Genomic DNA, 27,525 nt, shown 5'->3' on the forward strand with positions numbered 1-27,525 from the left:
GGTGAAGCCTGCAAAGGGCGCAGGCATTGGGAGGGCCCCCGGCAGGGACGGAGCCGGGGGGGTCCCAGCCGGGGCGGGGGGCTGAGCCAGGGCTCAGCAGGACATTTCACCAGCAGAGAGGGGCACAGAGACGGCTGGGGCTGCTCCCAGCAAACAGCAACTTTATTCACAGCACCACTCCCCTGCCCCCCAGCACAGAGCCCTCCCCCAAAACAGGAGACTCCCTGCAGTCCCTCGACAGGTTACCAGTTCCACATGTTAACAGGTTTGCTGTCTCACAAGGCACTTGGGTCTTTTTTTTCCCCATTTTGGAGGAAATTAGGGTTTCCCCGTCCCCAGGGGCTGTGCAAGCCCCCGCCCCGCCCCCCAGTCCAGCGCACCCATCTCCAATTGACTCCCGTTAGCCAGAAGGGAAGGCAAAGCCCAGGAGCCGCCTTGGGGGGGGGGGACAAGCAGCAGCAGCAGCTCCGGTTTGACAAAGGAGGGGACGGATTCGGAGCTGGGGGGAGCAGCATTGCCTCTCCCTGCCGAGCGGCGCGGGTCCGGCGCGGGCTCAGGCCCAAGTGATCACAAACCGCTCCCACATGGGCAGCGACACCGGGACTCGCAGCACCTGGGGGAGGGAAGGAAGGGTCAGCACGGGGGGGACCAGCCGGGACGGAGTGTCAGAGCCAAGGAGGGGTGTCCTGCTCCTCGCAGAGCTCCAGCCCCACCACCATGCTCCCTTTCCATCCTCCCTCTCCACACCCTTGCCCCCTTGCACGGCCTAATCCTGCCCCAGCCCCAGCGCAGCGACCCAGCCTGTGCTGGGCAGCCCTTTGCACTCCTGGGTGCCAACAATGCGGGTGCTGGGCCATCGCTGGGGCCAAACCCCACCAGCCCCTCGGCTGAGCCCCAGGTCCCTTCCCAGCTGCCAGCCAGCAGCTCCCCCCGCACCCAAAAACCCTCCCAGGGCCAGATGAGCACTCACCTGGGTGTCATTTCGGTAGGAGAAGTCGCCCACGAGGGCACCATTGGCCAGGACCTGCCGGGGAGGGCTGGTGACACCCAGCACAGTGACGGCCTCCAGCAGGACCCCGTCGAGGTGGGCGCTCGCCCGCAGGAGCTGGCTCAGCACAGCGCCCTGCAGGGACAGGGGACCGTCACCCCCCAGCTCCCGGGGCTCAGCCGCCCCCACGGCTCCTCGACACGCGCTGCCCAGCCGTGGGGCACCGAGCCCGGGGGCCACGGGCGCTCTGCTGACACCCGAGAGCAGTGAAGCCGTTCATCGGACGGCTGGAGAGCAGCGGGTGCTGTGCAGCACCATGGGTGCAAGAAGAGAGCAACCAGCTCCCCAGCGCAGGCACCCCCCTCCCAAGGGGGCTCCTGGGGGGGCGCAGCCCGCGGGGGACACCCCACCACCACCCCACAGTGCTGCAGCGGCTCAGCCTGGCACTTGGGGCACGACACCCTGCGGTGCTGCCCGTGACCGCACACATGCTCTGGGGACGCCAGGACCGGGTGCTCCCCGTCAGCAGCCCCCCTCCCCTCTCCTTACGTGTGTGGCCAGGAAGAGGATCTCGGTGTAGTCGCCCTTCTCAAAGGTCTGCCAGCTCTCCCCATCATCCCAGAACAGCTCTCCCCTGGCGAAGCCGTCCGGTGTCAGCGCCACAACCAAGGCCATCCCCTTTCCGCGGGACTCAGCCGTGCTGAACGCGGGCTCCTGGGGCGCAGGATGGGGCTCAGCTCCGAGCACTGCCACGGCCACCGTCCCCCCGCCCCGGCCACGCACCACAGGCTCATGGCTTATTCGGCAGCGTCCGCTCTGCCGGTGACCACTGCAGCGTCACCGCGGTGCCGGGGGGGGGCTCACCTGCAGCGGCAGGATGTGCCCCGCGCGGACGTGGACATTAATGGTGTCCAGGGGAGCAGGCAGGAGGATCCACTGCCCTTTGCTGCGGATGGTGGAGTCCTAAATGCCAACGAATAGAGGAAGGAGTAAGCGCAGGGTGCAGCGCGCCCAGGGGGGTCCCAGCCCCCCTCCAACAGCCACAAGCAAGGCCTGAGTCCCAAGCACAGCCCCGGGGGGCTGGTAGCGGCGGTGGGGCACAGGGACACAGGCAGCAAAGCCCCCGCACAGCCACCCGAGAGCCCCCACGAACAGGGGAGCACCTACCCCCGTGAGGCTGTACCATGTCCCCGCCGGGAAGTAGCCACTGACTTTGGTGATTCCCGGCTGCAGCACGGGGGTGACGAGCAGCCCCCCGCCCCACATCAGCTGGCGGTCCACGGCCCAGGTGTTGGGGTCCTTGGGGAACCTGGGGAAGGAAGGGACAGGCAGCGCAGTGCAGGGAGACCCTGCACCCCCCTCCCGCTGAGCCCGGCGGGGACCGGCACCCATCAGCACTCACTCAAGGAAGAGGGGCCGTGCCACCGTCTCCCCGGCGGAGTGGGCCCGGTGGAAGAGGGTGTAGAGGAAGGGCAGGAGGGAGTAGCGGAGGCAGAGGGCTTTCCTCATGGCAGCCTGGGCAGCCGGGCTGAAGGCATACGGCTCCTGCGGCTGCAGGGGAGAAGCCAACAGGGGATGCTCAGACCGTGCGGGGAGGAACAGTGGGTGCCCCGTCCCCCCAGCCGCCCCCCCGGTGCTCACCCGGGCGCCGTGGTCGTTGTGGTTCCTCATGAAGGGGTAGAAGGCGCCCAGCTGGGTCCAGCGCACGCACAGCTCCTCGGACGTGTCGCCCGCGAAGCCGCAGATGTCAGCACCCACCAGCGGCACCCCGAAGAGGTTGAAGAGCAGCACCTCTGCGGAGGGGGCACAGAGGGTGTCGGGGAAGCCCCCGGCTGTGGCGGAGGGTGGGCCACAGGGGGGAAGCGGAGCTGGATGCGGCCCCGGCACCCCGCAGCCTACCTGGTATGGAGTAGTAGAGCTGCTCCCAGTTGCTGCCGACGTCCCCAGTCCAGTGCCCCGCGTAGCGCCCGTGCCCAGCGAACGTGGAGCGCGAGATGACGAAGGGGCGCTTGCCCCGGACCCTCAGCAGCGCGCTGCGGGCAGGATGGGGTCTGCTCAGCACCGCCCAGCCGGGAAGGGGCTCAGCAGCTCCCAGCAGAGCTGGGACACACTGGGGCAGACACCCAGCACCATCCTGCCCACAGGGCAGGTGACATGTGACAGTGCTCAGGGCACGGCCCCCCAGCCCAGGAGCCAGCACGGCCGCACAGCACCAGCTCCAGCCCCCTCCAGTGCCGGGCTGGCAGCAGCAGGCAACGCACCGTGGTACAAACCCAGCCCTCACCCCGCCACCGAATGCCCCCGCTGCGCTGTGGGGAGGGGTCTCTCCCAGCTCTGCCCCCCCTCCCCGGGATGTGCATCAGCTCCTCAGGAGCTGCGACACCAGCCCCGGGCTTACTCGTGGGAGGCGACGGCCTGGGTCAGCCCGTAGAGGCTGTGCAGGTTGTAGTGGGAGGACAGGTACTGCTGGCTGGAGGCGCAGATGGTGCCGCCTTGGAGCCGCCCGCCAAACACTCCTGCATGGGAGCAGCGCTGGCCAGGGCAAGCGCAGAGCCCCCCCCCCCGGGACCGGAGCATCCCCGGGAGGAACTTGGGGGTGCAGGGAGCCCCGGGCAGGAGGCTGGGACCCGCTCCCCGTACCTGGCACGTAGGGGGGCTGCTCCAGGCTGTTGTTGGGGCAGCCGTCCTGGGAGCCCTCCACAAAGTTCGACGGCTCATTCATGTCCTGGGGAGGGAAGGGAAAGGACGAGCTGCCCTCACCGCCACGCCGGAGCCCAGCAGAAGCACGGGGCAGGGGCCAGGGAGCCGCAGCCGGCGGCTCTGCCGGGGCCACTCACGATCCACATGCCATCGAAGGGCACTTGGTCATGGAAGTCCTTCACCATGTCGTGCCACCACTCGTGAGTCTCTGGGTTGGTGAAGTCTGGGAAGGCTGTCGGACCCGGCCAGACCTGCGGGAGGGAGGCAGCAATTGGCAAAGCCCCGCTGTCCCCACCCTACTGCACCCCACAGCCACCCCATTCTCCACCATGGCCATTCCCCGGGTATTTCCCTCCAGCTCTCAGGGCCTCACTCAAGCTCCATCCCCGCGGGGACCGGGGCTGCTCCCCGCACGCACCTTCCCGATCAGGGGCTGCCCCGTGGCGTTTTGGATGAACACCCCTCGCTTCAGTCCCTCGTCGTAGGGCTTGTAGGTGCCGGGAGGCCCCGAGCTGCTGATCCCAGGATCCTGGCGGGGCACAAAACCAGGGCTTCGCCAGCAAGGGCAGGGAACGGCCTCCCCCACCTTCCTCGGGGGAAGCGCCATCACCACCCTCGGGGGCAGATGGAAACCCCGGTGCCAGCCCCCCGGTGCGGGAGCCCTGGCACGGCCGGGGGTGTCACTCACCACGATCATGATGTACCTCAGGCCGCGGCGGTGGAAGTCCTGCACCATCTCCGGGTAATCCTTAAAGCTTTTCTTGTTGAAGGTGAAATCCCTCTTGGCATCTGCGTAATCCAGGTCGTTCCACTGCACATCCTGGGGACGGCGGCACCGGTGCTCGGGGAGGAGCAGGGACCCCCACACGCCACCACAGGACCCCCCGCCCCAGGGGGGCACTCCCCAGCAGCCCCCCCGCAGCCGCTTTCAGGCAGAGGCTCTGGGGAGCAGCTGAGACCTACCAGGGGGAAGCGGGCTGCCGTCATGTTGGCCACGACCTGCCGGGTGATGTCAGTGGAGGAGTAGCCCCAGCGGCAGAGGTGGAAGCCCAGGCCCCAGTACGGGGGCATGAAGGGGAACCCTGGGAGCCGGGAGGGCGGGTGCTGGCCAGGCGGGTGCAGGGCCAGCCCAGCATCACGCTCCCCCGCAGCCCCGCTCCGCCACGCCGCTCGCAGCATCCCGGGAAAGCCACCACGGGAGCGCCCGTGCCCCCCGCCCGCAGCTCGGTCCTACCGACAACGTCCAGGTACTGCCGCACCACGCTCTTGGGGTCGGGGCCCAGGAAGACGTAGAAGTCGAGGATCCCGCCCGTCGTGCGCCAGGTCAGGGCCGGGCTGGGCTGCAGGAGCACGTCTGGGGAAGCGCAAGCGCCGGAGGAACAAGTTGAGGACGGGGACGGGGGCTGAGCCTGCGCCCGGCACCTCTGTGGGACTCACCCATCGCGTTGCTGTTCAGCAGAAAGACGCCATGAGCTGACCCATCGTCCTCCATCCCCAGGTAGAAAGGGTGGGAGCCGTAGAGGTTGACCTGGGGCTGGAGCAGAGCACAGCGCGGTGCCAGCGAGGCTCTGCCAGAGTCCCTGGCACAGCACCCACCCACCCGCCTCTCGCCGCTGCCCAGGAGCACCCTCACGAGGTGCAAGCCCAGGGCTGGTGGCCCCAAACACCGCCTGAAGTCGGCAGAGCTCTGCCTCGAGCCAGAGCCCTGGCCCGCGCGGGGCAACGCGGCTTCTGAGCGGCACCGGGCCCTGGGGGGGGACACGGTCCCATGGGCTCGCGTGGGGCTGAGGCCGGGGCCCAGAGCTCAGCAGGTGCCTTTCCCCAGCCCCAAATAACGACGTGAAGAGGCGGTGGGGCCGCCCCTGCAGGCGCAAGTGAGCCCTCGCCCTCAGCCCCACTCCGTACCGCGGGTGCCATGTCCCTGTTCCAGAGGGTGACCCTGGTCCACGTCGTGTCGAGGACCAGCGGCGTCAGGTGCTCCCCCAGCCCAGAAATGAAACGGGAGGGCAAGGAGGTGGAGATCTGGAGGAACTGGTCTGCGAAGAAGAGGGGCGCGACGGTGGTGTTCAGCCTGTCGGAGAGAGGGGGGGGCTCCGGCAACCGGCCCCGGCAGCGCCCGGGGAGGAGGGAAGCACCGAGCTGGGAACCGCCAGCCCCGGGGAGGGACGTGGATGCTCGTCCCCACGTGAAACAAAACCCCATTTTGGCCAAGCTCTGGCATTCCCGTGTCCCTTCCCAGCCACCCAACCGCAGCAGGGGCCCAAGCAAAGCCCCGCAGCCACAGACGGCCACGCTGCTGCCGTCCCCTGTGTCCCCCGGCATGTCCCCGTGGGGGCTGGCGTCGGGTCCCGCTGCCAGAGCGAATCCCTCCGGGAGGGGCGGGGAGGCTTTGCCGGGCACTTACAGCACCCGTCCGCCGCGCTGCCGGTAGACGAGGAGGCCGAAGGGGTCCGGGCTGACCCGCACCCCGTAGAGCGTGGAGGCGGCTCGGCCGCTCGCCCGCGGCGTGGCCAGGGGCACCTCGTAGCGCTGCCGGGCCGGGTCCCGCAGCTGCGGGGACACAGACGGGGGGTCAGCCGGGGCCGGGGGGGCCGGAGCCGGAGTCCCGGGGGGCCGGGGCGCACCGTGAAGCGCAGGCGGGTGGGGGTCTCCATGGCCACGTCCAGCCGCAGGTCGCCCACGTCCCCCGGCAAGAAGCTGGCGGCGACGCGGCGGAGCCGGGCGGTGAAGCCGGTGGCCGTGGCCGTCAGGTTCTCTGCCCGGTAGCTGCGGTAGCCGCGGGGGAAGAAGCACCAGGGCGGGCCGGGGCCGGGGCCGGGGGGCCCGTAGCAGCAGCCCCGCGCCTCGCAGCCCGCCCGGCCCAGCAGCCGCTCGGGGCCGCAGTCGAAGCGCTCGCCCGGGGGCACCTGGCAGCCGGCGGCCCCGGGGCTGCGAGCCGCGGCGGGGCCCGGCAGCGCCGCCACAGCCATGGCGACAGCGACGGCGACCGCGACCCGCGGCCCCGGGCCCGCCATGGCCCCGCCGTCCCGGGCTCCCAGCAGGCGCGGCGGGCGCGGCCCATGGCACGTCACGGCCCGCGGGGCGGGACCGGCACCGGCACCGGAGCCGCCCCCAACAACCCACCCCCCCCCCGCCCCCGGGTGCTGCCGCCGGCCGGAGCTACGGGAAAAGCGGGGCCCGGGGGGGCCCCTTGGACCCAGAACTGCCCCCAAAGCCGTGCGGCACAGATGAACCCGCCCTCTGCAGCGAGGGCGACATGTAAAAAGAAACAAACAAAAAAAAAACCTTGTTAACAACCATTATTTTTTTAAATATTTATTTCTTTGCAAAGCCCCCAGAACAAGAACAGGCGGGTCCCCGTTGTTTTGTCCCTGGCCCTGTCAGGCTTCCAGGGAGCCGAGCCGGGATTCCAGGCGCTGCCGGAGCCGCTGGAGCGGCCGCTGGTGCCGGGGATGCTCCTGCTGGGCCCGGCGGGTGATGGCAGCGATGGTCCGGAGCCGGGCCCGCAGCTCCTGCTGCTTGTTCCTCCAGGCCTGTTCGGTGCGGCAGAGGGGAGTGTATTTCCCTTCCTTCAGGGCCTGCAGGTGCTTCTGGCGAGTCTGGTAGGCCACAATCTCCAAGAGGTTCTGGGAAAAGCAGCAAGAGAAACTGCTTTGACAGCAGACTGCACCCAGAAAAGAACCAAGAGCTGGACGTGAGTGAGGTCACAGGTGCTGTAACCATCCTGTTCTGACACAAAAGGGCTTCTCAAGGGCAGGGCCTCGAAGTCGCCACTGTACCAGCCAAACCTGCAGAGGTACAGCCCTCAAACCAGAAACATTTAGGTGGGAAAAGACCTTTAAGATGATTGAGGCCAATTGTAAACCCAGCACTGCCCAGCCCACCACCAAACCCTGTCCCTAAGCACCATCTGCACTAAGAGAAAAAGATATTTTAAAATGTTGGATCATGGAATCACAGACTGGTTCAGGTTAGAACGGACCTTAAAGCCCATCCAGTCCTACCTGCTGCCCTGGGCAGGGACACCTTCCACTAGCCCAGGTTGCCCAAAGCCCCATCCAACCTGGCCTTGATGGCACAGAATTCCACAAATCAGAGAACTACCCGCACATACGAGGGCAACCCTTGCCAGGACAGGGTTTCACCAACTTAAAAACATCACAGGAGGTCACTCAAGACCTTGAGCTGGCTCTCAAATTTGTACCATACCTGTGAGTAGCCAGCTAGCGCTCACAGAGGATGGCTGGTACTAGATATTTTCCAGACACAATGTCCTTCAGGCTGGTGCTTCCAGGTGAATGCTGCCTCACTAAGGGTGCAACTGCAGCATCAATTCAGGACCACTACGAGCCCTCAAACCGTGCTCAGTTACCTTAAAGTGTGGCTAAAATGACACGCCAACACGCCTGGTTCAGGATGGCAGCGAGCCAGAGCTGGGGCGGGAGCTGGGAGAGGCGAGCAGCAGGTTGTGTGTGGCTCACTGCTGCAGGGAAGCGGCGATGCTCACCCATTGCTTCTCGTCCCGAAGACGTTCTGCGTCCGAATCGAGGCCGTGGCACTCAGCCTGCAGCCTGAGCAGCTCCTGCTGCTTTTCCGAGAAGGCGGCACTCAGGGACGCTTGGGTGCTCTCCAGCTCCAGGAGGGTTTTGTTGCAGCCTTGAGTGTTCTAGAAAACAGAAGAGAAGGAAACGGGCAGATGCCGATTCTTCAGTTCAGCTGCGTTCCCAGCCATCTTCCCAGAACTCTGGGGGTTTTTTGTTGTGTTTGTTATTTTTTTTTAATGTGTTTCCAAAGCCTGTGCAGCGCTGTCCCTGTGTGGGTGCAGGGTCTGGGTGCCGACACCCCAGGGTCTGCGCTAAGGGCACATGGGTGCTCACTACCAGGCAAACACAGAGCCCCTGCAGCGCTGCTTCTCTCGCTCACCTTCTGGGTTTCGCTGATCTTCTTTCTCAGCTCCTCTTTCCCGCGGTGAAAGTCCCTCTTGGTGATCCGTTTCTTATCTGTTTTGTTCTGGCCCTCCCCACGAACTGCTATCGCCTCTCTACGAGAAACAGATGCCTCCATATCACGAATCATCTTCTCCTGCTGCTTCATCAGCTGGCCATAGCGGACCTGCCATTTGCCGAGATACAAAACAGGCTGAAAATAATTAATGTTTACGAACAGCACCTAACTGAAGTCATCTGTGTGGCACATCCCACCAACATAAACCAGATATACGTGACACATGAGTGTTGGCAAGCCAAATTTGCTCTAAATCGAAACCTGGTTTGCCCTGTGTGGATCTGGAAGGCAGAGGGCTGGATTATCGACTTGTCTAAAGTATTCTTCAAAATGTTTCACTGGAACTCATTAGCAATAGCAAAAGCAGAAGAGCAGAAGCATCCCGAGAATGAAAGGGAAGAGCTGCTTTGCCAGAAGATAGAAGACTTCCCTAACCAGTGATTAAGATGATGCAAGATTTAATAATCAACGTTTCTTTGCTTATAAATTGGGGTCACAGAAGAAGGTGGCAGACACGTCGCATTTCAAATCGATTTCTGAGGTGTATCCAGTTCCTGGGGCAGCCTGTTACGTGGCACGCGCAAGGGAGGCACGAAGCACACCCAGGCTGGATGGATTTAATTCAATCCAGCTGCAGGGTGGTAAGATTTCCAGTACTGCTACGGCCGTGAAGATGCTGCTTCTCCAGCCTGTTTCTCATCTCCTGCCTTATGTTTCAGCAGCTCCAAAGCTGAACACGCTGTGTGCGGCTTCCCCTTGGCGCTTCTCTTTGGCAGTGGCTCACCTGCATCCTATGAATCTCTGTTCTCATGGCTTGGACTTCGCCTCGTCCTGTCTCAGAATCCACGGCTGCACGCATCTCTCTTGCCAGCTGGATCTTCTTCTCCCACAGCATGATTTGATGCCTGACAGAAAGGGAAAGCAGAGCATCAGTGGCAGCGCGCTCCCGAGATCGATTCTGAGCGCAGAGCTGCAACCCAGGAGCTGCGTACGGGACATCAAAGGGCAGCAACAGAGCAGTGTGAAATCACAGAATCAGACGGGAAGCACTGCAAGTTAGAAAGTGGCATGGGGACTGTAAAAACAAGCCTGCCCAGCCTGACATGGGCTGGCAGAGCCCGATGAGCTGCCCAGTGCAGCACACTCGCTCTGGGTTACCATCAGAGGAGGTGGCATGTGGAGTCTTCCCCCAGGGATCTTTGCAACATCCAGCACAAGCAAGCTGGAATTGTTAAAGCCAACATCCTCTCAGCTATTGCTGGTTCAAGGCAGCTAAAGCACCTTTCAGTTTCTGTGTTCCAAAAATTCGTTCAATGCCTTTTACCTTCTCTAAGGACAGAAGCACTTTTGCTGCTGCTGGTTCAGTTTGATGACTGGAGAAGAAAGGTAACAGGGACACAGGTACAAAAGTTCAAAGACTGTGGCACAAAGCAAGAATCTCTCTGGTACCTACTCTGCTTCCAGCAGGCTGTTCAGGAGTCTGTCCTTCTCCTCACTCAACTGACTGTGCCTCTCCTGCATCTCAACTGATTCTTTTTCTGCTGCCTAGATTTGGGAAGCATGAACCAATACAACATTGTCAGACTGAGAAAGATTTCAGGATCACCGTTTTCCTCCGATCTGCACAGGAGGTTGAGACCTGGAAACGAGACGTCAAGCCTCTGTACCTTGAGGGAGCGCACAAACTCATTCTCTGTGATCATGTTGCTGTGCCGCAGCTCCTCGCAGCTGCTGTTGTTCTTGTTGATCAACACATTCAACTTTATCAAGTCATTTGACATGTTCTTCATGTGATGTTCGATGTCTTTCTGTTCTTTTGTTTCCTGCTGAATTTTATCTACAGGCAAATAGAAAAAAAGTCTTAAAATTCCCATGAGCACTGGGTTGAATACAGGCAAGGTGTGACAAACTGTAGAGCAACCTGCATCCCTCACACCCAGTCAGAACATTTTTCCACAAGTCCAGAACTCAAATAAGGTTTAGAAGGAGATTACTGTGGAAGAGAGTTGGTTTTGGTCAAGGAAAGTGCTATCATTGGTGGGGAATTTACCTACCAACTGCTCACAAACTTTATTTAAGAAGTGTAACACATGACATGGTCACTTAGGGTTCGACTGTGTCGGTCAGGACAGCAGGATCAACCCTTCCAGGAAATAACGAGGTGCAGAACAGCAGCAGGTGCCTGGCTCTCAGCCCCAGGGTGCAGCACTGGGGCCATTCGCTTACTGCTCACACATCCCCAGGGGCAGCGAGCGCAGCCCTCGGGGAAGGTTTAGCATCACCTGCCTGTAAGCCCTCGCTCCCTTTTCCCTCCATTCACAGATGAATATTTTAAGAAAGCGTTAGGAAATGACTTACTTTCAGTGCGCACTTTCTTCTGCTGCATCACTGTGATCTGTTTCTTTAACATATCCAGGGAGGCTCTTTGTTCCTCCCGTTCGTGAGTTAGCTTGACCAGCTCTTTCTGCTGATTGAGCCAGTACGTCTGCAGTGTCATCACCTCAGAATTACATTCTTCTATCTCCTTGGTCAACTTGTTGATCTCAATTTCCAGGGGTCCCAATTCTTGCCCCTGTACAAGGGCAAGGTGTGGGATAAAGCAGGCAGAAGCTGCTGGAGCACTTGTTTACAGCATCATTGCAGGTGGCCAGTCCCACTGCCGAGACACCCACTGAATACCGCAGCTGTGCCGTGACTTTGTCAGTCAGTTACTTTCTGCCTCCATTTCCCAGGAGCTGGATGGGCCTAATCCCCCCTGACCTCACAGGAATAAACACAACAGAAGCCCGAAAGGTTCTCAGACTCTGTGCCCAAAGGGCCTCCTAAGCTCTTACAACAGGTACAGCCGACACGGAGGGATGCGAAGCGTGTGCCGCAGCGAGTGCTCCTCCTCGTGTCCATAACGGCCCGAGGGCTCGCGGCGTGAGGGACGGGGCTGGGTGGCACCTGAAGGGCCCAACCACCCCGTGACTGCAATGGCTCTGCCTGCTCCATTCTCCCCTCGACAATCTTTGCAGATTTTATAATGAGATCCTATTTACTCCCTGAGTACTGATGTCACTCAACATTTTCACTGGGTGCAGACAACTCCCTGCAGAAATCTGTGCTGGGCACACCCTCATTTCACAATTCCCTAATGCCAGCTCCTCTTCCCAGCTCCTCTTCCCACGGATTAAGAACTGTTTGACAAACGTAAACAATTACACTAACTAGTGCAGCTTTTAAATCATAGTACTGATGCCTGCAAGTTTTAACTATCCAGCCCTTATGCAGTTACATTCATCAAGGACATCTGTGGTCACAAAGAATAAAATCAAATTTGGGATTGAAATGTAAATGCACATACCCCCTGCTGAGAAAGAATCGTCTCCAACCTCTTGTTGTACTGGCTGATGACCCGCCGCTTGCTCTCAGTCAGGAGACTGCACTTTGCAATCTCACTTTCGCTGTGGCTGATCAGATCACGGACATTTTTGATTTCCTTGTCCAGCTCACAAAGTGTTTTTTGGAGGATTGTCAGCCTGCAGCTGGTATGAGCTGCATTCAGAATAACCTGGGCTGTATCATTCTCAGCCTTGGAAAAATGCAGCTCCTAGGGTTATCAACAGACAGAAAGCAAATCACTGTCACCAACAGCAACTCACTGATATGTAATGCCCACTAATCAAAGCACAGGAGTCGGGGGATTCAGATCTTCCTCCCAGGTCTGTACTACAAGCCATGAGCAAGCTACTTCCCCTCTCCGTACTGTTGTTTCTCCACCTCTTGGCAGCAGACAGCAATATTTACCTCTGCCATAAGGCTGTTGAGAAGCATTAAGGAGCCTGAACGTCCCCAAACCCTTTCAGAGACCACACTCCTCACTTGTGCGGTGACCTTCCTGCCCGGAGGTCTCTAGTTGTCTGGCTGACAGTAGTAGGACATTACTACATGGCTCCACCACACCTGGCAAACGCAGCCCTTGCCCAACAACCACCCCACCACCCAGAGCGCGCGGCCCTGCCTGTTGTTCAGGAGCAGCACGAATGCAGGCAGGTGCCTGCCGGGAGCCCGTCTGCTGGCTGCCCACAGCCCGCCCCGCCCTGCGGGAGGTCACCCTGAGCTCCCTCCGAGGCCGTGGTCTCCACGCTGTAGTTGCCTGTGCAACACAGATGCTAACGGGAGCCAGTGCGGAGTATCCACTTGTTTGTGTGCCTGTGGGAAAGGGGCTGGAGGGGCCTTTCTCACAACAAAAGCCAACCCTGGCAGCCTTCCAGTTACTTAAGATGTGCCCTTGATTTAAAAAAGCCAGGAGCAGGCTGAAGTAACCCGTGGAAATAGAGAGGTGTGCACACGTGGAGTTAGTGCCAGCCCACACAACTCGGTGTGACAAAGACTACGCTGAATCTTCTAGTTTCTCTATCTGTACCAGTTATACACTCCCAAAAGAGCGACTTATCCTGCCATGAAGAGCTGCGGGTCTGGTTTGAGTGTTCCTCGGACTGTAATCCTTTCTTAGAAACTGAGAGACTACCTGTATCTCATTCCATCATGCACTATTGAGAGTTAATGTAGAGTATAGAAGTACCACATATCCACTATCTTCCTGCCATATGTGAGAACTTGAACCACTTTACAGTAAATACTTCCAGGATTCATCATTGTCCCCCATTTTTTAAGTACAGAAAGAATAGTTTGTTATGTGTCAGGACTTTTTGGCCATGCTCTTGCCTACACCAGAATCCTGCAATAAGATCACTGGAAGAACTAAATTGAAGTTGCAAACCCAGCAGAGCTTCAATTACAGACCTGAAAACCAGAACGAAGACACTGACAAAACACCCTTGAGAAACACTGCTCGAGGCGGTTTCCTTCCCCTGCCCTCCCAAATGGAGAAGATACCATACCAGATCTGTTTTTCTTCTACGGAGTCTTGCAGCCAGCTGTGAGAAGTGCTTTGTGGCTTTGCTGGACACCATCTGGTCCTGAACCTTTGCCATGATTTCATTCTCCAACTGTGCGTTGGCATCCATTCCTTTCTCTATACCCTTACTGATGGACAGCAACTCATTCAGATGAGCAGCTTGATCCTAAAAGGTAGGGAAAACAGAGATAGGATCACTACAGCTGTTAGGAGAAGGGGATTACATGCCCATGTACAATTCAGAAGGGTTCATCTTCCATGTGACTCTTCTCACCATCTTGGTCCTGCTGAGGGCCTGCTCCGTCTCATGGAGAACACGAGCGTAGGTGCCAGATTCAGCCTTCAAGGCCTCCTGCTGCGAAAGGCACTGGGCAAGCAGTTTCTTTGTAGTGTTGGCATCGTTCTCAGAACGGCTCAGGATGGTGACAAGCAACTCATTCTTCTCCTCCTCCTTCCTGATCGACTTTCTACAGCCGTGGATGTCCATTTCTAGGGACTTGAGGTCATGTCTGTACTTGCTGGAGAGGCAAAGAGGATGGAAATTCATCACAGGGATTGATTCATGTGCTGAACGGTCAGCTAGGTCAGCTACAAATTCCTCTTTTCAAACGGGCTATTGCAGCAACAACTGCCCAGGAAGGAAGATCTTTATAAAGCCTGGTGTGCTGTGACAGCGCAGAGTCATCAGAAGATGGATGGAGGCATTAACATTTAAAAGGAAATGTATGTAGGAAAAGTAATTCCTTCTTTCAGTCCCGTCCCCACCCCCCCATTCTTACCAGGATGCCACCATATAAAAGCATGTTGTTTGTTCTCAGGGAATCAGTCAAGCTTCAAGACTCCAGACCAAATAAACACTTCCTTTGGCAACAATAGGAAGGTTTTCCTGAAGATTCCTAAAGGCATCACAAAACCCTAACCGAAAGGGATAGGTAAATCCTTCCTGATGTCTGGCTCTTTGGATTGAGAGATGCTGCAAAGGTGAAGGAACTCTTTTAAAGGAATAAAGTAGGAATAGAAAAACTCTAAGCAGCTTTAAAAACCCCACACGTTTCAAGGGAGAGCTGTGTTTTGGATAAAGAAAATAGTAACAAAGGACTGTGCTTCTTATCCTCTAACCTTATTATGTGCTGTAGAGCAGCAAACTTGTTCTGCCCGACATATCCTGCACATACAGTAATAAACTCAACAGAAGACATACTGCCCCTTTTAGAATCCTTCCTGTCCAAATTATCTGAGGTCTCTCCTGGGACTGTTTTCAGACACCGTACCTCAGCAGTTCTTGTGCAGCAATATAGGCCTCATCTCTTTGCTTCATTCCAGCCAAGCTGCTATTCCAGTGGTTCATCAATCGCTTCTTCTCCATGTTAATAGCCTGCACCTCCGTACAAGCCTAGGGAAGAGAGAGCTGGTGGACAGCGTGAAGCTAGACTGTGCTGAAAACACAAATTCAGGTTACAATGCAGGGCATTTTATGAACATGTTCAACTAACATGTGTCCAGTTGATTGCCACACTAGACCACAGAACATAGGTTTGCAAGAAAAGAAAATGCTGAGAAGTGAGGGGGAGGAAGTGATTTACAGGCTATTCTTAAGGACAAAGGAAAAAAAAAAAAAAAAAACCAAAAAACAGAAGTCTTCATTCCTCCAAACAGGAATGAACCATACAGCTCTGGCCTAGACTGTGCATACCACGTGAGCAGGAGCAAAAGGGGTCAGTCCTTCCAGAGGGAAATATTAACCAGAGGCGAAAAAGGCACCCTCCTACCTCATTTACTGCTTGCCGAGTTACTTTTGTGTCCTCTGCCTGGGCCACAAACTGGGCTTCAAACAGAGCAATTTGTTCTTGTAGTTCGTGGGCTTTTCTTGTTAAGCGGTCTAGTAAAAGATCCTAAAGAGTCAGAGCCAAACAGTTCAGGATGAATAATACAATCTCAGTCTTAATCAACTATATTCTACAAGAATAACATAAACTAGAAAAGGAATTAAATTGGCAACTGGGTTAGAGTTGATTCCTGCTGAAACTTTTCTGTTCATATACAAATGGTTCATGAATGCAGCAGGGACAACGTTCAAGAGAGTGAGACCCCCTCCGCTAATTTTTTATTATCCCTTTTGCAGCAGTAAATTGATACTTCGGATCTGAAGCAGCACTCACGCCTGTCAGCACGGATTATATTGTGCCACCTCTCCAGCAGCTGGGAATCTTAGTAATTTATGTTTTAAAATCCTTTGTTAAAAAACATCCAAATCCATTTGGTTTCAACCGTTTGCATGCAATTCTGCACTAATAATCCTCAATCCGTGTCCTGCTGCCAGCAGAAGGCAGCAGAGGGAGCTCCAGCACACCAGCCCGCTCGGTCCCTTTGCAAAGTTGGCTTTTCATTGTGAAACTCATTGTGACTCAGAACAATTCTCCAGATTTGAACATATGATTCTTCTTCGCCAAATATCTTTCTGCCCCCACACCCCTTTGCTTGAGTGAAGAGTGATTTACTATTATAAGGCTTGTCAAAAACCTCTGGGCAGTACATGCCCCTATCTTGGTGGTGGGGATTCTTTGCGTTTTGAGAAAAGCCTGTGGGGTTTTTTTTCAATTATTTGACCCATCTTCCACGATTCAGTCACTGTAGCCCTCCTTCTGACGAGGCAGCACGTCTGCCAAGACTCACCACTAACTGACATTATTTATTTTAAAGAAGAGAGTTTTACTTGATACCTGTTTTTTCTTTTCCACCTCAGCCTGGACTTTCTCTGCCTCAGCCTTCTTTGTCGACTGTTTCATTAGTAAAATATTATGATGCATATCCTCGTCCATATTCTGCATGTAGAAGAGATGCAAGGCCAGGTTTTCAGCCTGGGTCTGCATTGCAGAAACTGGGGAGGCAGGAGGAAAAATATTTACAGAAAAGTATGTTTGTAGGACACATTTTAAACAGAGATAAAAGGGACAGAAATACAGAAGCACCCAAAGCAAAAACCGCACGCGTACCCGCTAAATCAGCCCTCCCTGAAATAAGAATTTACATCAGCTTTGGCGTGTAGCTCCACAAGCAAAGCTAAAAATCTTGGTAAACAATTCCTTGATTCTCAGCACACAGAATCCCAGGAAATCAAAGAAGGGGCCTCAGGAGGCTGCGAATCCACTTCTCTGTCCCAAAACAGACCTGCCTCTTTCTCAGTCTGTTGAATGCTTCTCAATTTTTTCAGGGACCTGCAAACACTTTCTAGGCAATTGATTTTAACGCTCAGCTATCCTTGCCATTGCAATTGTTTTACCGTTTCCTATCCCAATGCTTGCAACACAACAGGAATTAGTCAGGTCCATGTCTTTGGCCAGAATGGGCACTGCTCTCATACTCCTGGATGCCCCTAATGACCCACAGCCTTTGCTGTCTCGTCACACCCTTACAGAGACGCAGGGAAACGTAACAGTGATGGGAATTTTCCTTCTTCTAAGTCACACAACAGCCTACCTGCCAGGAACAGTTTTAGTCCTAAAGACCTTCTTAGAAGTACAACGTAGCAATATGGTCTTAGAAACAATAGAAATTATATGGCAACCAGGAATACCAGTGAATTTTTTCCACAAGTGCATTATTCCTGATTAATTTTACTGTATTTTCAATCCAGTGCTTGACTTACATTCAAATTAACTTCTCCACATAGTACTAGAATTAGGAAATACGGCCAGGACTGCCTCAGTCACCTTTCTTGCGTTCATCATCCGTGTTGTGACACATTTTCTTGTAAGTCAGCCTGAGGCCCTCCAGTTCCTCTTCCAGCTGCCGACGCGCTGCGGCCGCCTGAGAGCGGCGCTCATGGCTCTTCTCCAGCTCCATCTGCAGACGCGCCAGCTGCTGCTGCGCCCCGTAAAGAATCACCCCAAGCTCTTCTCTTTGCACTCTGCCCTTCCTTGTCGCCATCCTCTGCAAACACAAGAGGAAATCAGCTCTCTCACTTCAGCTTGGACAGGGATGGGCTGCCGGGGGAAGGCACGGAAGGAACACCGTCTACCAGTTCCTGAAGTTCTAGGTTCACTTTTTCCATCTGCTTGGTAAGGAAATTCTTCAGGGCAGCCTGGAATCTTCTCATCAGAGGCTGTAAAGAAGTATGACATTGATAAACTTTAACATACTTGTGTAAATAAATAATGAAGAAACCTTACTGCTACTCCCACTGTTAAATAAAACATCTTATTTTCTGCCATAGACACATTCTTATTTTAGCTAAACTCACTGTAGCAAGCAACAGCCATTATATAACGGGTGTTTGTTGACATCAGGAAGTGACTACTGAGAATATTTGAAAGTCAGAAACATCTCAGAAGAGCTACATCTGAGCACCCATTACTGACTCTCGTGGTAAGTACGTCTCTTTCAGGAGTGCTGAAGAGTATCAGATTCACCCACCGCATTGCTCACTTCTGCAACTTTGGGGTTAATATTGAGGGAGCAGACACATTCAGGAGTTAGTACTTTTGCAAAAGCCATTTTTAAACAACTAAGCCACCGCTTACAATTTGCCTCACACATTTTATACAAATAAAAATATCAAGTCTGCAGAGAAGAATGGCAAGATTTGAGGGCTTCTCACATGTTCTGGATCCAAGACAACCAGTTCTGTTTCTTCACTTCTGCTTATTTCCTGTTCCTCAGCTCCATGCTGCTGCCATTCCTCCTCACTAGTAAGCTGACCAAATTGCTCAAAGGCAGACTCTGAATAGAGAGAAATGGGTTCTCAATGTTACCTGGACCCCGAAAAAAGATAAAGGCCTCGATTTCCTAATGTTATGCCTCCAGCTGGATTAACAATGAACAGAAAGGGAGAAAAATAGAAACTGTGCTTGTGCAGCCTGGAGAAGAGAAGGCTCCGGGGAGACCTTAGAGCGGCCTCCCAGGACTGAAAGGGGCTACGGGAAAGGGGGGAGGGACTCTTGATCGGGTGGGGGAGGGGGGGGGGGAATAGGACGAGGGGGAACAGGTTTAAACTGACAGAGGGGAGATTTAGATGAGATCTAAGGGAGAAATTGTTTCCTTAGAACAATTGGGGAAGTGGGCGGGGAGGCCCTGGCACAGGTTGCCCAGAGAAGCTGTGGCTGCCCCCTCCCTGGAAGGGTTCAAGGCCAGGTTGGACGGGGCTTTGGGCAACCTGGGCTAGTGGAAGGTGTCCCTGCCTGGGGCAGGGGTGTGGCACTGGATGGGCTTTAAGGTCCCTCCCAACCCAAATCAGTCTGTGATTCTGTGACTGACAGATGGTATCGAGTTGCGTACTGTTAATAAGGAGCTGAATGATACCTGACTCTGCGCAGCTGCTCAACTCCACTGTCGCTGCAGATGCCCGTGGAGGAGCTCCTGGGGGAAGGGAGGGGATTCCTCTGTCTGTTAGTGGCTGCTCCATGTCACCCAGTTCAGGAGGACAACTGTCTAATTCCACTTTGTCCAAGAAAGTCTCAGGAGATTTTTCCTGAAACATAAAATCCATCACCTGAAGCAGCTTTTCAACCTAACTCGATTTGCCCCTAAAAATATGCTTGTTTTTGTCATCATGAGACACAAACAATGCAGACAAAGAATCAACAAGGCCTTGTTCTAAAATCAGCGCACAGATATACTGGCAAAGCTGCGTCACTCCTGATTAAAAGAAACAACTTTACACACATACAGCACAGCAAAGGAACCTCTCCTGTTTTGTCAGAGCTTTTGCATACTTCGTGCTTGACCAATGAGCTTCTCTCTGTTCCGATTCTGATTGGTTTTGTGTTTGCAGCAATAAAGCTGCACCAAGAGAATGTAACGTTACAAATACTGGTCACACATTCTGTGAATAAGATTATAAATATTATTGCAGTGTCTCACTTCTGCAGAACCAACAGACAGCTCGGTAGCTCCGTAGCCGTCTCTTTCTGCTGGGGGAAACGTCTCTTTTTGGTCCTCCAGAGGAACAGACTCTTCCTCCTCATTGCCGTTCCCGTTCTCTCCCTCTGCCGCCTAGCACACAACACAGGCAAACAGCAGAACAGCAGCATTACAACGGGGTGTGGACTTTGTTCAATGTTAATGCTACGGTATTATAACAACTGCTTTTTGTCACAGGGCCCAGAAGATTAATTTAGAAGTTTAACCTCATTCACAAAAACGGTCACCCAGCTAGCATGAAGAGAGTAAAGATCCTGACAAAAATTCTACACACCACTTATAATTTCCCATGTGTTTCTAGCTCACATCTATTTTTTAAAAAAAATGCCCTTAGGGATTTATTAAAGAAAGTCTTCCAGCTTGCACTACCTATGGCCAAATTGTTCTCTTCTTTCTTTTTAAAGAGACACTGTTTTATCCCATATCAGCATTTGCCAAATTCAAGTATTGTGTAGTACCAACAGAAGAAAACTTATCACTAACAAATCTCAAAAAAAGCCCAGGTATGTGTATCTGTGAAATGTGCATAACTTCCTTTTTAAAGTGTCTACAGCAGAAATGTGTTATCTAAGAACTGAGAGAGAAACACATCCTTCAAGATGCTGCTGACACACAGGACTAACTAAATTTACTTTTTAGTAGCTTTTTTTTACATGCAGGGCAAGACTGCAATAACTGCTCGCTTTGTTTTACTTCTTCCGATTGAAACCGCTCACATGAGGACGTCACTCTGTAAGGAACGGGTGGGAACACGCTGCCCTGTGAACATTTCAAAGGAAATCACCTCCACAGCAAGATGCGATGGAACTCTGATTGCATCCTGCTCACCGGAGCCGAATTCCATCCCAGATCCCTCTGCTAGGGCACCGGGGGCCTCCTCCATGGTGCTGGGGCTGGCCTGTGCCTGCAACCGGAGCGTCCCGCAGGACAGAGGGTGAGCACCAGCCCAGCGCCCGGCTCGCCGGCGCCCGCCTTCTGCCCGCCGCCCCTCCGCCGCGGGGCTGGGCACGGAAACACACGGGACCGGGGAGATCGGGCCGGGCCTGGGAGGCGGCGGCCAGGCCGCGGGGCCGGGCAGGGTGGGCCAGGCCGCGGTACGAGGCCGCGGGGCCGAGCAGAGGGGACCTGGCCCCCAGGCAGGGGGGTGCCAGGCCAGGAGGGCCCGGCCGGGGGGTGCCGGGCCGCGGTAGAGCCCCGGCCGGGCCCGTCCCCGCACTCACCGGCCACCGGCGGCACCATCTTCCCGTTGCCAGGCGACGCGTCAACAGCGGGTCACGTGATCGCTGCGGGCCGCACCACCTCAGCCCGCGGGGGGGGAGCTCGGGCCGCACCACCTCAGCCCGTGAGGGAGGGGAGGGGGGGGGCGCTCGGGCCGCACCACCTCAGCCCGCCGGGCCCGGGCCAGGCCCGCGGCGTCCCGGGCCGCCACGGCCGCGCCAGCCCCGGTGCGCGGCAGCAGGTAACGGCGCCGGGGGCCGGGCGGGGCGAGGCGGGGTGTGCTGGGGAGGGGAGGGGGGCTCCTCTTTGCCCTTCCCCCGCGGAGGCGGCCCCGCCTGAGGCGGCTGCCGGGCAGCCCCGGGGCCGGCGGCGGCGGGCGGGGCCGCCGGGCGGGCACACCCCCACCGGGCCGGGCCGGGCGGAGCGGGGCGGCGGCGGCGGCCCCGCGCAGGGCCCGGTGGGGGCGCGGCGGTTCGGAGCCCGCCCGGGGCCGGGCCGGTCTGTCTAACCGCGGGAGCCGCCAGAAGTTTTCCCCGGGCTCGTCTTTACCGGTAAAAGCGCCGGCGCCGCGCGGGGCGTGTCTCGGGGCGGCGGGGGGCGGTGGCGGGGGCTGCCCCAGCCCACCCGGGGCCCGCGGGGCGGCTGCTCGCCACGCGTGTGACTGTCACACGGCTTCGTGCCCGGGGACGAGGCGCCCCGGTATCCTGCCCGGCGCCCTGGCCGTGCATCCATTTTGTTATCCCGCTCTTTGTCTTCCCTTCCAACGCCCCCCCCGCCGCCGCCGCCGCCTTCGGAGCCCCCGAGGCGGCCGGCGGGCAGGGGGCTGGGGGCTGGCAGAACGCGAAATAGTTCTTCAACTTTATCTTCTGCTATTTCGGAGTGGCTCCGCACAGCTTGGGGTATTTTAATGATTTCCTTACTTTTGGGGAGGTGGTCTCCTCTCAGATTACCCCAGTATCTACCGCTTCATTTGCCGAGTCCTGCTACCAGCGGAGCCGGGAAGATGGATGGTCGGGATCCTTGGCAATTATTTGCTGTTTGGCCTTCAGGCGCTCCAGGGCAGGGATTACATGTTGATATATTGCTCGCTGTGCTGCTGACACTCGGTAAAATAACTCTGCTTCTTCCTCTCTGAGGTCTGCACGTCTTTTCCGTTCTCGGACTGGTAGCACATCTTGCGAAGGTATTATGTTCTTAGTTGTCCCTCTGAATAGGAACTAATAAAAATGAAAGATCTTTTAAGAGGAAATAGTAGAAATGTTCAGACCAGGATAGCTCAGGGTAAAGATCTCGGGATTGCAGCTTCTTTTGTAGGTTTGTAGCCTTAGAGGAGCTCGTTCTTGTTCTGGTGATAACTTGGCTGAGAGCAGAGAAGTCTCTGAAAGCTGCTTCTCTGACCCTGCGTTGGATTTGCTGAATATCTGGGTTTATTCTCTGCGTCTCGCTGTGTGGTTGGTGTAAAGCTGGAGAGCCGGGATGGGGCAGAGCGTTGCTTTCTCTGTCCTGCTGGCAAGAAGGGGCATGGTCCTGCCGGTGGCAGGGTGAAAAGGAGACTATTTCAAAGTGCCAGAGCAGCAGAGACATGTGCTCTGATGTCTGTCATATTAAGAAGAGACTTTGCAATTGGTTCATCAATTCAGCTGTGAAACCAGGTTCCTGGGATTTTTTAGCTGCTGATAGTTAGGGATCTAGTACTGTGGGCGTTATCAGGCCATGGCTGCAGGGCATTGGCAATAAAAAGCTGTAAAAGTGTTACCTGCTGCACAAGCACTGCAGTTAAGTAATATGAAATGGTGTTTAATCTTGGGCTGGAGGGACATATGGCACAAATAATTTCTCAGCACTAAAGCGTGTGTTGTGGTTTGACTTTTAGTGCTGGAGGGGTGGTAAGCTTTTGTTTGCTTTTTTGTGCCTAAGCAGGTGTGGCTGGGAGCAGCAGGCAGGCTCCGATGATAGCATTTCATTTCCCTTTTTATCTCTGAGTCACAAACTTGCAGTATTTAGTCTGCTGTCCCTTTTTTACCTTCTCAGCTGAGATGCATCTGAGCGAAATCTGTTCCACTGAAGTGACTGGAATTGGAGTTGTGCGAGTGTCGGGATTTCAGCCTTCGCTGGTGACTGCTGTTACTTTTCCTTTACTCTGTGCTCTGCGTGCCACTGCTGCACCAGCAGGTCAGGAATGAAAGACTTTTTGGTGACCTACATAATTCTCCCCGTGAAATGGGATGACTTCAGAATGGCTCCCTATGGTAAACTTTTTTCCTTGATTTGGCTAGGTCATCTTAAATAGCTCCAGCTAATAGCTAGTAGTTTTGAAAGCTTTTTTTTTTTTTTCCCCTAATGTAGAGGTATTACGATACAAAGGGAAGGTCGTTACAAGGGCTCTCATGTATACATAGAGGAGTATAGATCAAGTGAGTGACTAGCTGAGGGTTGCACAGAAAATCCAGTCAGAGGACTGGAAAGAAGCTGCGAGTCCTGACTCTGGGCTCCTGCTCTCCATCTCCGGCCTCTCTCCCTTCCAGCGTGCTCTAACCTGTGCTTGAGCTACCAGAGCTGCAAACCTGGCATTTGCTTTGCCCAAGGGGAGGAGGAGGCAGCAACTGCTGTGGTGTTCGAGACCTCCACAGTGCAGTGACTCTGTACTCCTTAAATATGTAAAACCAAATTCAAGTTATTAAGGGAAAAAAAAAAAAGAAGAAAAAGCTTGTTGCTTTTCTCTTACTTAAGGCGTTTCATGCTTAAATTTGGTGCCGATGTTTGACAGCTCGTGTTTCTCCTCTGTGCCCAGACATGCTGTAGGTCTCATGTTTCACTTCAAGAGCCCTGTAGTTCAGCTTATTTTGCTTGTAAAGCTATTAAACTCCTGCACAGCAAATCTGCCCTTGGAACCACAAGACCCGCTGCCAGGCACAAAGTGCTCAGCAGTGGGACTTGTCAGCTGCAGCCAACCCCAACGCGCAGGCTGTCCTATGCCTCTGTAGGCTAAACTTACTCGTGAGAGAAGCCTTGTTGCCTTGTGTGCCCGCAAACTGCTCCGGAGACCGGCAGTAAGGTGCTGGAGCCTGTGGCGGCCTGGGCAGGAGCCCCGCGTTGCCCTCCTGCGCCAGGATACAGGAATCTTGCGCAACCGGAGGCAGCAACATTTGGTCCAGCAGCGTCTGCCAAGGTGAGGGTGCGATCTGCCAAGCCAAACAGGATTTTGTTGTTGATGGGTTTGTGAGAAGGGGAAGGGCAGTTCCAAGGGAGGCAAGCAGCCGGTGCTATTTCAGATGCTGCTCGCTGGAACTGGTCAGGCTCTTGTGAAGAGGCTCCTGGGGTGATTTCAGGAGTTGGCTCCCCAGTGCGTTTCTGAGATCTCGTGTAGCTGAGAAGTGCTGGCATTGACTGGGAGAGCAGCCAGGGGCTGTGCGAACAGACTCGGTAGCTGTAGCAGAGATTTTTAGTGGTGACAGTTGATGTGTGGGAGAAGAAAATGTATGTGTGCTTAATAAATATTGGCACTCAGCAAGAGCTTATCAGCTAATTCAGTGCTTCAGCTTCTGGAGGGCTGGGTTGTCTCTGCCACATTGGAAAGAATCCCTTCAGATCAAGGGATAAATAAAAAATTAATATGAAAAATACTTTTTTTTTGAATTGTGCTAATTTAATGCTGACTTAGCTGTAGGACAGTTCCCGCCTGCCGTCCCAAGCTCCCACAAGAGGCAGCAGCAATACCTGCTTCTCCTCATGACCCCGGCCCCATGGACTGTGCGTGCAGCCCTTGTCCTGCACAGAGGAGGGCTGAGAACAGAGCAAACCCTGCAGATTTGGTCTGTTATTTGCTGGTTTGTGTTGTATGAACTGTCTTTTAGGAAGGAGAGGCACGTTCACATGCTGTGTTTCAGAGGCTTTTGGGGTTGTACAAGGGGACTAGATGACCTTCAGAGGTCCATCATCTGGTCCGAGCTGGGACCGGCTGCCTATTTCTGCGGGCTGTCTTTGAAAGCCCCCAGCAATGGAAATGGCCTCTTCAGGTTGCCCCGTTCTGGGACACCCTTATCCCTGCTATCAGAATGGCTAAATTAGATATTCCTTGCCACGGTTTAACTGGATTAGTACTTCTCCCGTCCTCCAGAGACAGCTCTTCCTTTTTCTGGCAGTGACAGTTCCTGTGTATGAAGACTTTTGATACATTTTCCTTTCTTTAATCTTCCCTTAACAGTCTCTTCCCATGCCCCAGATCACTCTTGTCACTCTCCCTGAAACTGTCCAGTGACTTGCATCTGATTTTCTTTAAGGCTGCAACCAAAGCGACACAGAATTCCCTGCCCTGTGGCGACGGTGGAAGGATTCATTTGAGTCCCAGTATGTTTGGCTGCTTGTTTGCAGCATTGTAGTGGTCTCTGATTCCTGATGCATAGCTCTTCTGCAAGACAAACGCACCAGACTAAATTTCTGTGCTGGCAGGACGCCATATTCTTCACCTCCTGTCTTTTGGGGGGTTTTTTGTTTCCTTTTCCCAGCCTGCGTGTGCGTACCTGCAGCGCTGTCCACCTGCACGTCAAGGCAGTGCTGAAGCAACAGGTGTTCTGCAGGATCAAAGCGATAATTTCCCTTAAAATTCCTCCTGCTTTCCAGGCAGCAGCTTTTGATCTTTTACCCGTTGCTTTGTTCTTTCTTTGTTAGGTAAAAGCTAATTAAATGTTGCCTGTGTTGGCAGAGAAGTCGTGCCCCTCTGCCTGCATTCCTGAGAGCCCCTGGAGAGCTGCAGTGGGACGTCACACAAGCTCTTGTTTCGTTCGTGCATCTCCATCTGCTGTCCGTGGTAGGAAATGCTCGCTGGTGGTTTCTGAGGAGGCATTCCCTGGTCAACAGCCGCAGCCACCTGACACCACCTTCCCCCTTTGCCTGTGCAGATTTTGCGCTTTTAGAGTTCTGATGGAATAGCTGACCTAGCTGAAGGTCTGGATGTCCAGGCTGGTTTCAGTCTCGATGGCAACGGGGCAGAGCTGGGCGGACTGTGCTGCCCACAAAATGTTGTGGTGACAGATGACCCTCTTCGGATGTGCTGGAGGCTCCGGGCCTCTGACGCCATACAGGTTGCTCCACATCGCTGCTTCAGACTCCCTCAACACTGTGTTGAAACGGCGTGTTGTAACTTGGTGGTGGGAAGGAGGAATTGCAGAAGAGGTTACTGTCTGTGTTCTTGCAGGGTGCAAGGAGAGGAAAGGTCACTTGCTTTTTAAATGTGGTCGAGGCAAATGACTTTCTCTAAGACGTAACCCAGAGCTGGAAACAGTACTGTGTTTTTTGGCAATCTGGACAAGAATGACCATATGGCTCCGCTGGGGTTTGGTTTTGGGGGCTGAGACACGAAGATACCTGTTGTGTTTGGTGCTAGAAGGAGACAAGAGTGTGAAGGACTTGCAAAGTAATTGTCATACCCTAAACACTTGCTGGGCACAGTGCATAGCAGGGTTGAGGCTTCTCCGTCAAGTTCCAGCCAAGACTGAAATACAGAAACTGCTTATGCTGTGATTCAAGCTGACAAATGTAGAGATTGCCGGTTAAACCAATAGTTTGTCCTTTAATGAAAGCTCTGTCAACTGCTTGGCAGTCTCATTTGCAATCTTCTGTATGTACAAATCCGTCAGAATCAGGACAGCTATTTTCCTTCCCTGCAGGTTTCGCTCTGCTCTTTGAGAGACGCTGGTTTCTGTTTGTCCTTTCTGCCTTCTCGCTTCCTTGTCTGTCTGGAGACACCATTCGAGCCGTGTTTAGAGAAATCGGAGCTATTCAGTGTTTGATGACACTTGCTTTAGGCCCCTGAAGGTTTCCTGCATGCAGTGCCCCTGGTAGTACAAGTCAGGGCCTGTCTGCTTTTCTTTTCATTTCTGGCTGCCCTGTTGCACGCTCACAGGCCGTGGAGTGGGACCTGCCACGAGGAACACACCGAGCTGACCTCTCCACGTGCTGCCCCCAGACCCGGCACCGTGGCGATGTGTGGTGTGTGCTCGGTCGGACTGGCCTCTTTGCGAGCAAGCCAGACCGTGTAAACACGAAGGAACAAACGTCGGTGTTTCCTCTCCTCGTGTACTTTTGGCAGAACAGAAGCTGCCGTGCCTCGGGTGCTCTGCTTCCCAGCCAGGGCCAGCAGCGGGGGGAGCCTGCTCCGCGTTGAGCTGTGTTGGGCTGGCCGTGGGATTGCTTTGTGCAAGACCCACCTGCTGTTTCAACACATCGAGTCTTCTTCCTGACCCGTCTGCTGAATAGTCTGTAGCTTGGGTGACCCCCCTGGATTCAGCGTAGAGCTCCCCATCAGCAGCCCCGATGAGGAGCACGTCTCATGGGAGTCGAGAGCTTACTCAGTGCTGAGCTGGGGATCGTCCTCCACCGTTAGCTGGAGTTGCCTATTGAGAGGTGAAGTGGTTGCCCTGTGTTGCTGTGCCACTACCAGAGTCTGCCCGTTCTGTTGAACTGGGGTCTCTTGCCACTCCTCCCTGAAAAGGCTCTATTTAACCATCACTGCTCAAAACCCAACACAAAACAAAACCCCAACCAAAAAACCTCAAGTGCACAGCAGGATTATGCCAACAATTGATAAACACAAGACAAACTTGTTTTGATTAATGTTTTTTTTGGTGGTTACTGTAGATGAAGCAGCAGCCCCTTGTGTAATGTCATGGTCTCAGCAGTTTTTCTGGGCTGAAGGAGTCCTCCAGGGTCTGCTCTGACTCCCTGACATCCCCAGGACAGTGACACATTGGGCAGCTCTGCATCCCTGGGCTGTTCCCTGAACGGGCAATTTTCA

At 55.1% G+C, this 27,525-nt stretch overlaps 3 protein-coding genes across 8 annotated transcripts in view; 1 reads left to right on the forward strand and 2 right to left on the reverse strand.

The window, feature by feature from the left end:
* Positions 1 to 144: 144 nt before the first annotated feature.
* GAA (alpha glucosidase) lies at positions 145 to 6,705 on the reverse strand. Its single transcript, XM_074847354.1, has 19 exons — positions 6,313 to 6,705; positions 6,093 to 6,238; positions 5,594 to 5,759; positions 5,126 to 5,222; positions 4,923 to 5,042; positions 4,652 to 4,770; positions 4,377 to 4,508; positions 4,107 to 4,217; positions 3,826 to 3,939; positions 3,629 to 3,713; positions 3,387 to 3,504; positions 2,888 to 3,021; positions 2,630 to 2,781; positions 2,391 to 2,539; positions 2,156 to 2,297; positions 1,853 to 1,951; positions 1,538 to 1,702; positions 971 to 1,123; positions 145 to 613 (listed from the first exon to the last, which is right to left on the reverse strand). Exons 1-19 carry the CDS (start codon positions 6,700 to 6,702, stop codon positions 554 to 556), a joined length of 2,652 nt encoding a protein of 883 aa, XP_074703455.1. The 5' UTR covers positions 6,703 to 6,705; the 3' UTR covers positions 145 to 553.
* A 260-nt stretch (positions 6,706 to 6,965) lies between these two features.
* On the reverse strand, positions 6,966 to 20,872 carry CCDC40 (coiled-coil domain 40 molecular ruler complex subunit). Of its 2 annotated transcripts, XM_074847352.1 has the most exons (20): positions 20,735 to 20,872; positions 20,299 to 20,418; positions 19,455 to 19,586; positions 18,894 to 19,062; positions 18,193 to 18,314; positions 17,614 to 17,697; positions 17,306 to 17,525; positions 16,316 to 16,473; positions 15,365 to 15,487; positions 14,867 to 14,988; positions 13,870 to 14,113; positions 13,579 to 13,761; positions 12,039 to 12,284; positions 11,051 to 11,264; positions 10,360 to 10,529; positions 10,146 to 10,237; positions 9,477 to 9,597; positions 8,612 to 8,800; positions 8,196 to 8,354; positions 6,967 to 7,314 (listed from the first exon to the last, which is right to left on the reverse strand). In XM_074847352.1, the coding sequence occupies exons 2-20, from the start codon at positions 20,395 to 20,397 to the stop codon at positions 7,069 to 7,071; spliced, it is 3,093 nt and encodes a 1,030-aa protein (XP_074703453.1). In that variant the 5' UTR covers positions 20,398 to 20,418; positions 20,735 to 20,872; the 3' UTR covers positions 6,967 to 7,068. The 2 variants fall into 2 exon arrangements, with proteins under 2 accessions (XP_074703454.1, XP_074703453.1); XM_074847353.1 differs by lacking the exon at positions 19,455 to 19,586 and having other exon boundaries at positions 6,966 to 7,314.
* A 3-nt stretch (positions 20,873 to 20,875) lies between these two features.
* TBC1D16 (TBC1 domain family member 16) overlaps positions 20,876 to 27,525 on the forward strand; it is a 32,434-nt gene continuing 25,784 nt past the window's right edge. For 3 of the 5 annotated variants that reach the window (XM_074847355.1, XM_074847358.1, XM_074847359.1), the window contains exon 1: positions 21,145 to 21,283. The gene's annotated coding sequence lies outside the window, so the exon portion shown is untranslated. Of the gene's footprint in view, positions 20,974 to 21,144; positions 21,284 to 23,842; positions 23,902 to 27,525 lie in introns of those variants that run through there. The other 2 variants (XM_074847356.1, XM_074847357.1) reach the window with 2 other exon arrangements.

The sequence above is a fragment of the Strix aluco genome, chromosome 21, assembly GCF_031877795.1.
Source record: "Strix aluco isolate bStrAlu1 chromosome 21, bStrAlu1.hap1, whole genome shotgun sequence".
Taxonomy (NCBI): domain Eukaryota; kingdom Metazoa; phylum Chordata; class Aves; order Strigiformes; family Strigidae; genus Strix; species Strix aluco.

Excerpts from the sequence above, each read along its gene's own strand:
- GAA (XM_074847354.1), bottom strand. The coding sequence starts at position 6,702 with ATGGCGGGCCCGGGGCCGCGGGTCGCGGTCGCCGTCGCTGTCGCCATG. Across the intron at positions 4,218-4,376 it reads TGAGGTACATCATGATCGTG|GATCCTGGGATCAGCAGCTC; the intron begins GTGAGTGACACC and ends GTGCCCCGCCAG. Across the intron at positions 3,940-4,106 it reads GGCAGCCCCTGATCGGGAAG|GTCTGGCCGGGTCCGACAGC; the intron begins GTGCGTGCGGGG and ends TCCCTCCCGCAG.
- CCDC40 (XM_074847352.1), bottom strand. The coding sequence starts at position 20,397 with ATGGAGGAGGCCCCCGGTGCCCTAGCAGAGGGATCTGGGATGGAATTC. Across the intron at positions 14,114-14,866 it reads GCTGCACAAGAACTGCTGAG|CAAGTACAGACATGACCTCA; the intron begins GTACGGTGTCTG and ends TTGCCTCTCCAG. Across the intron at positions 8,355-8,611 it reads AGATCAGCGAAACCCAGAAG|AACACTCAAGGCTGCAACAA; the intron begins GTGAGCGAGAGA and ends TCTGTTTTCTAG.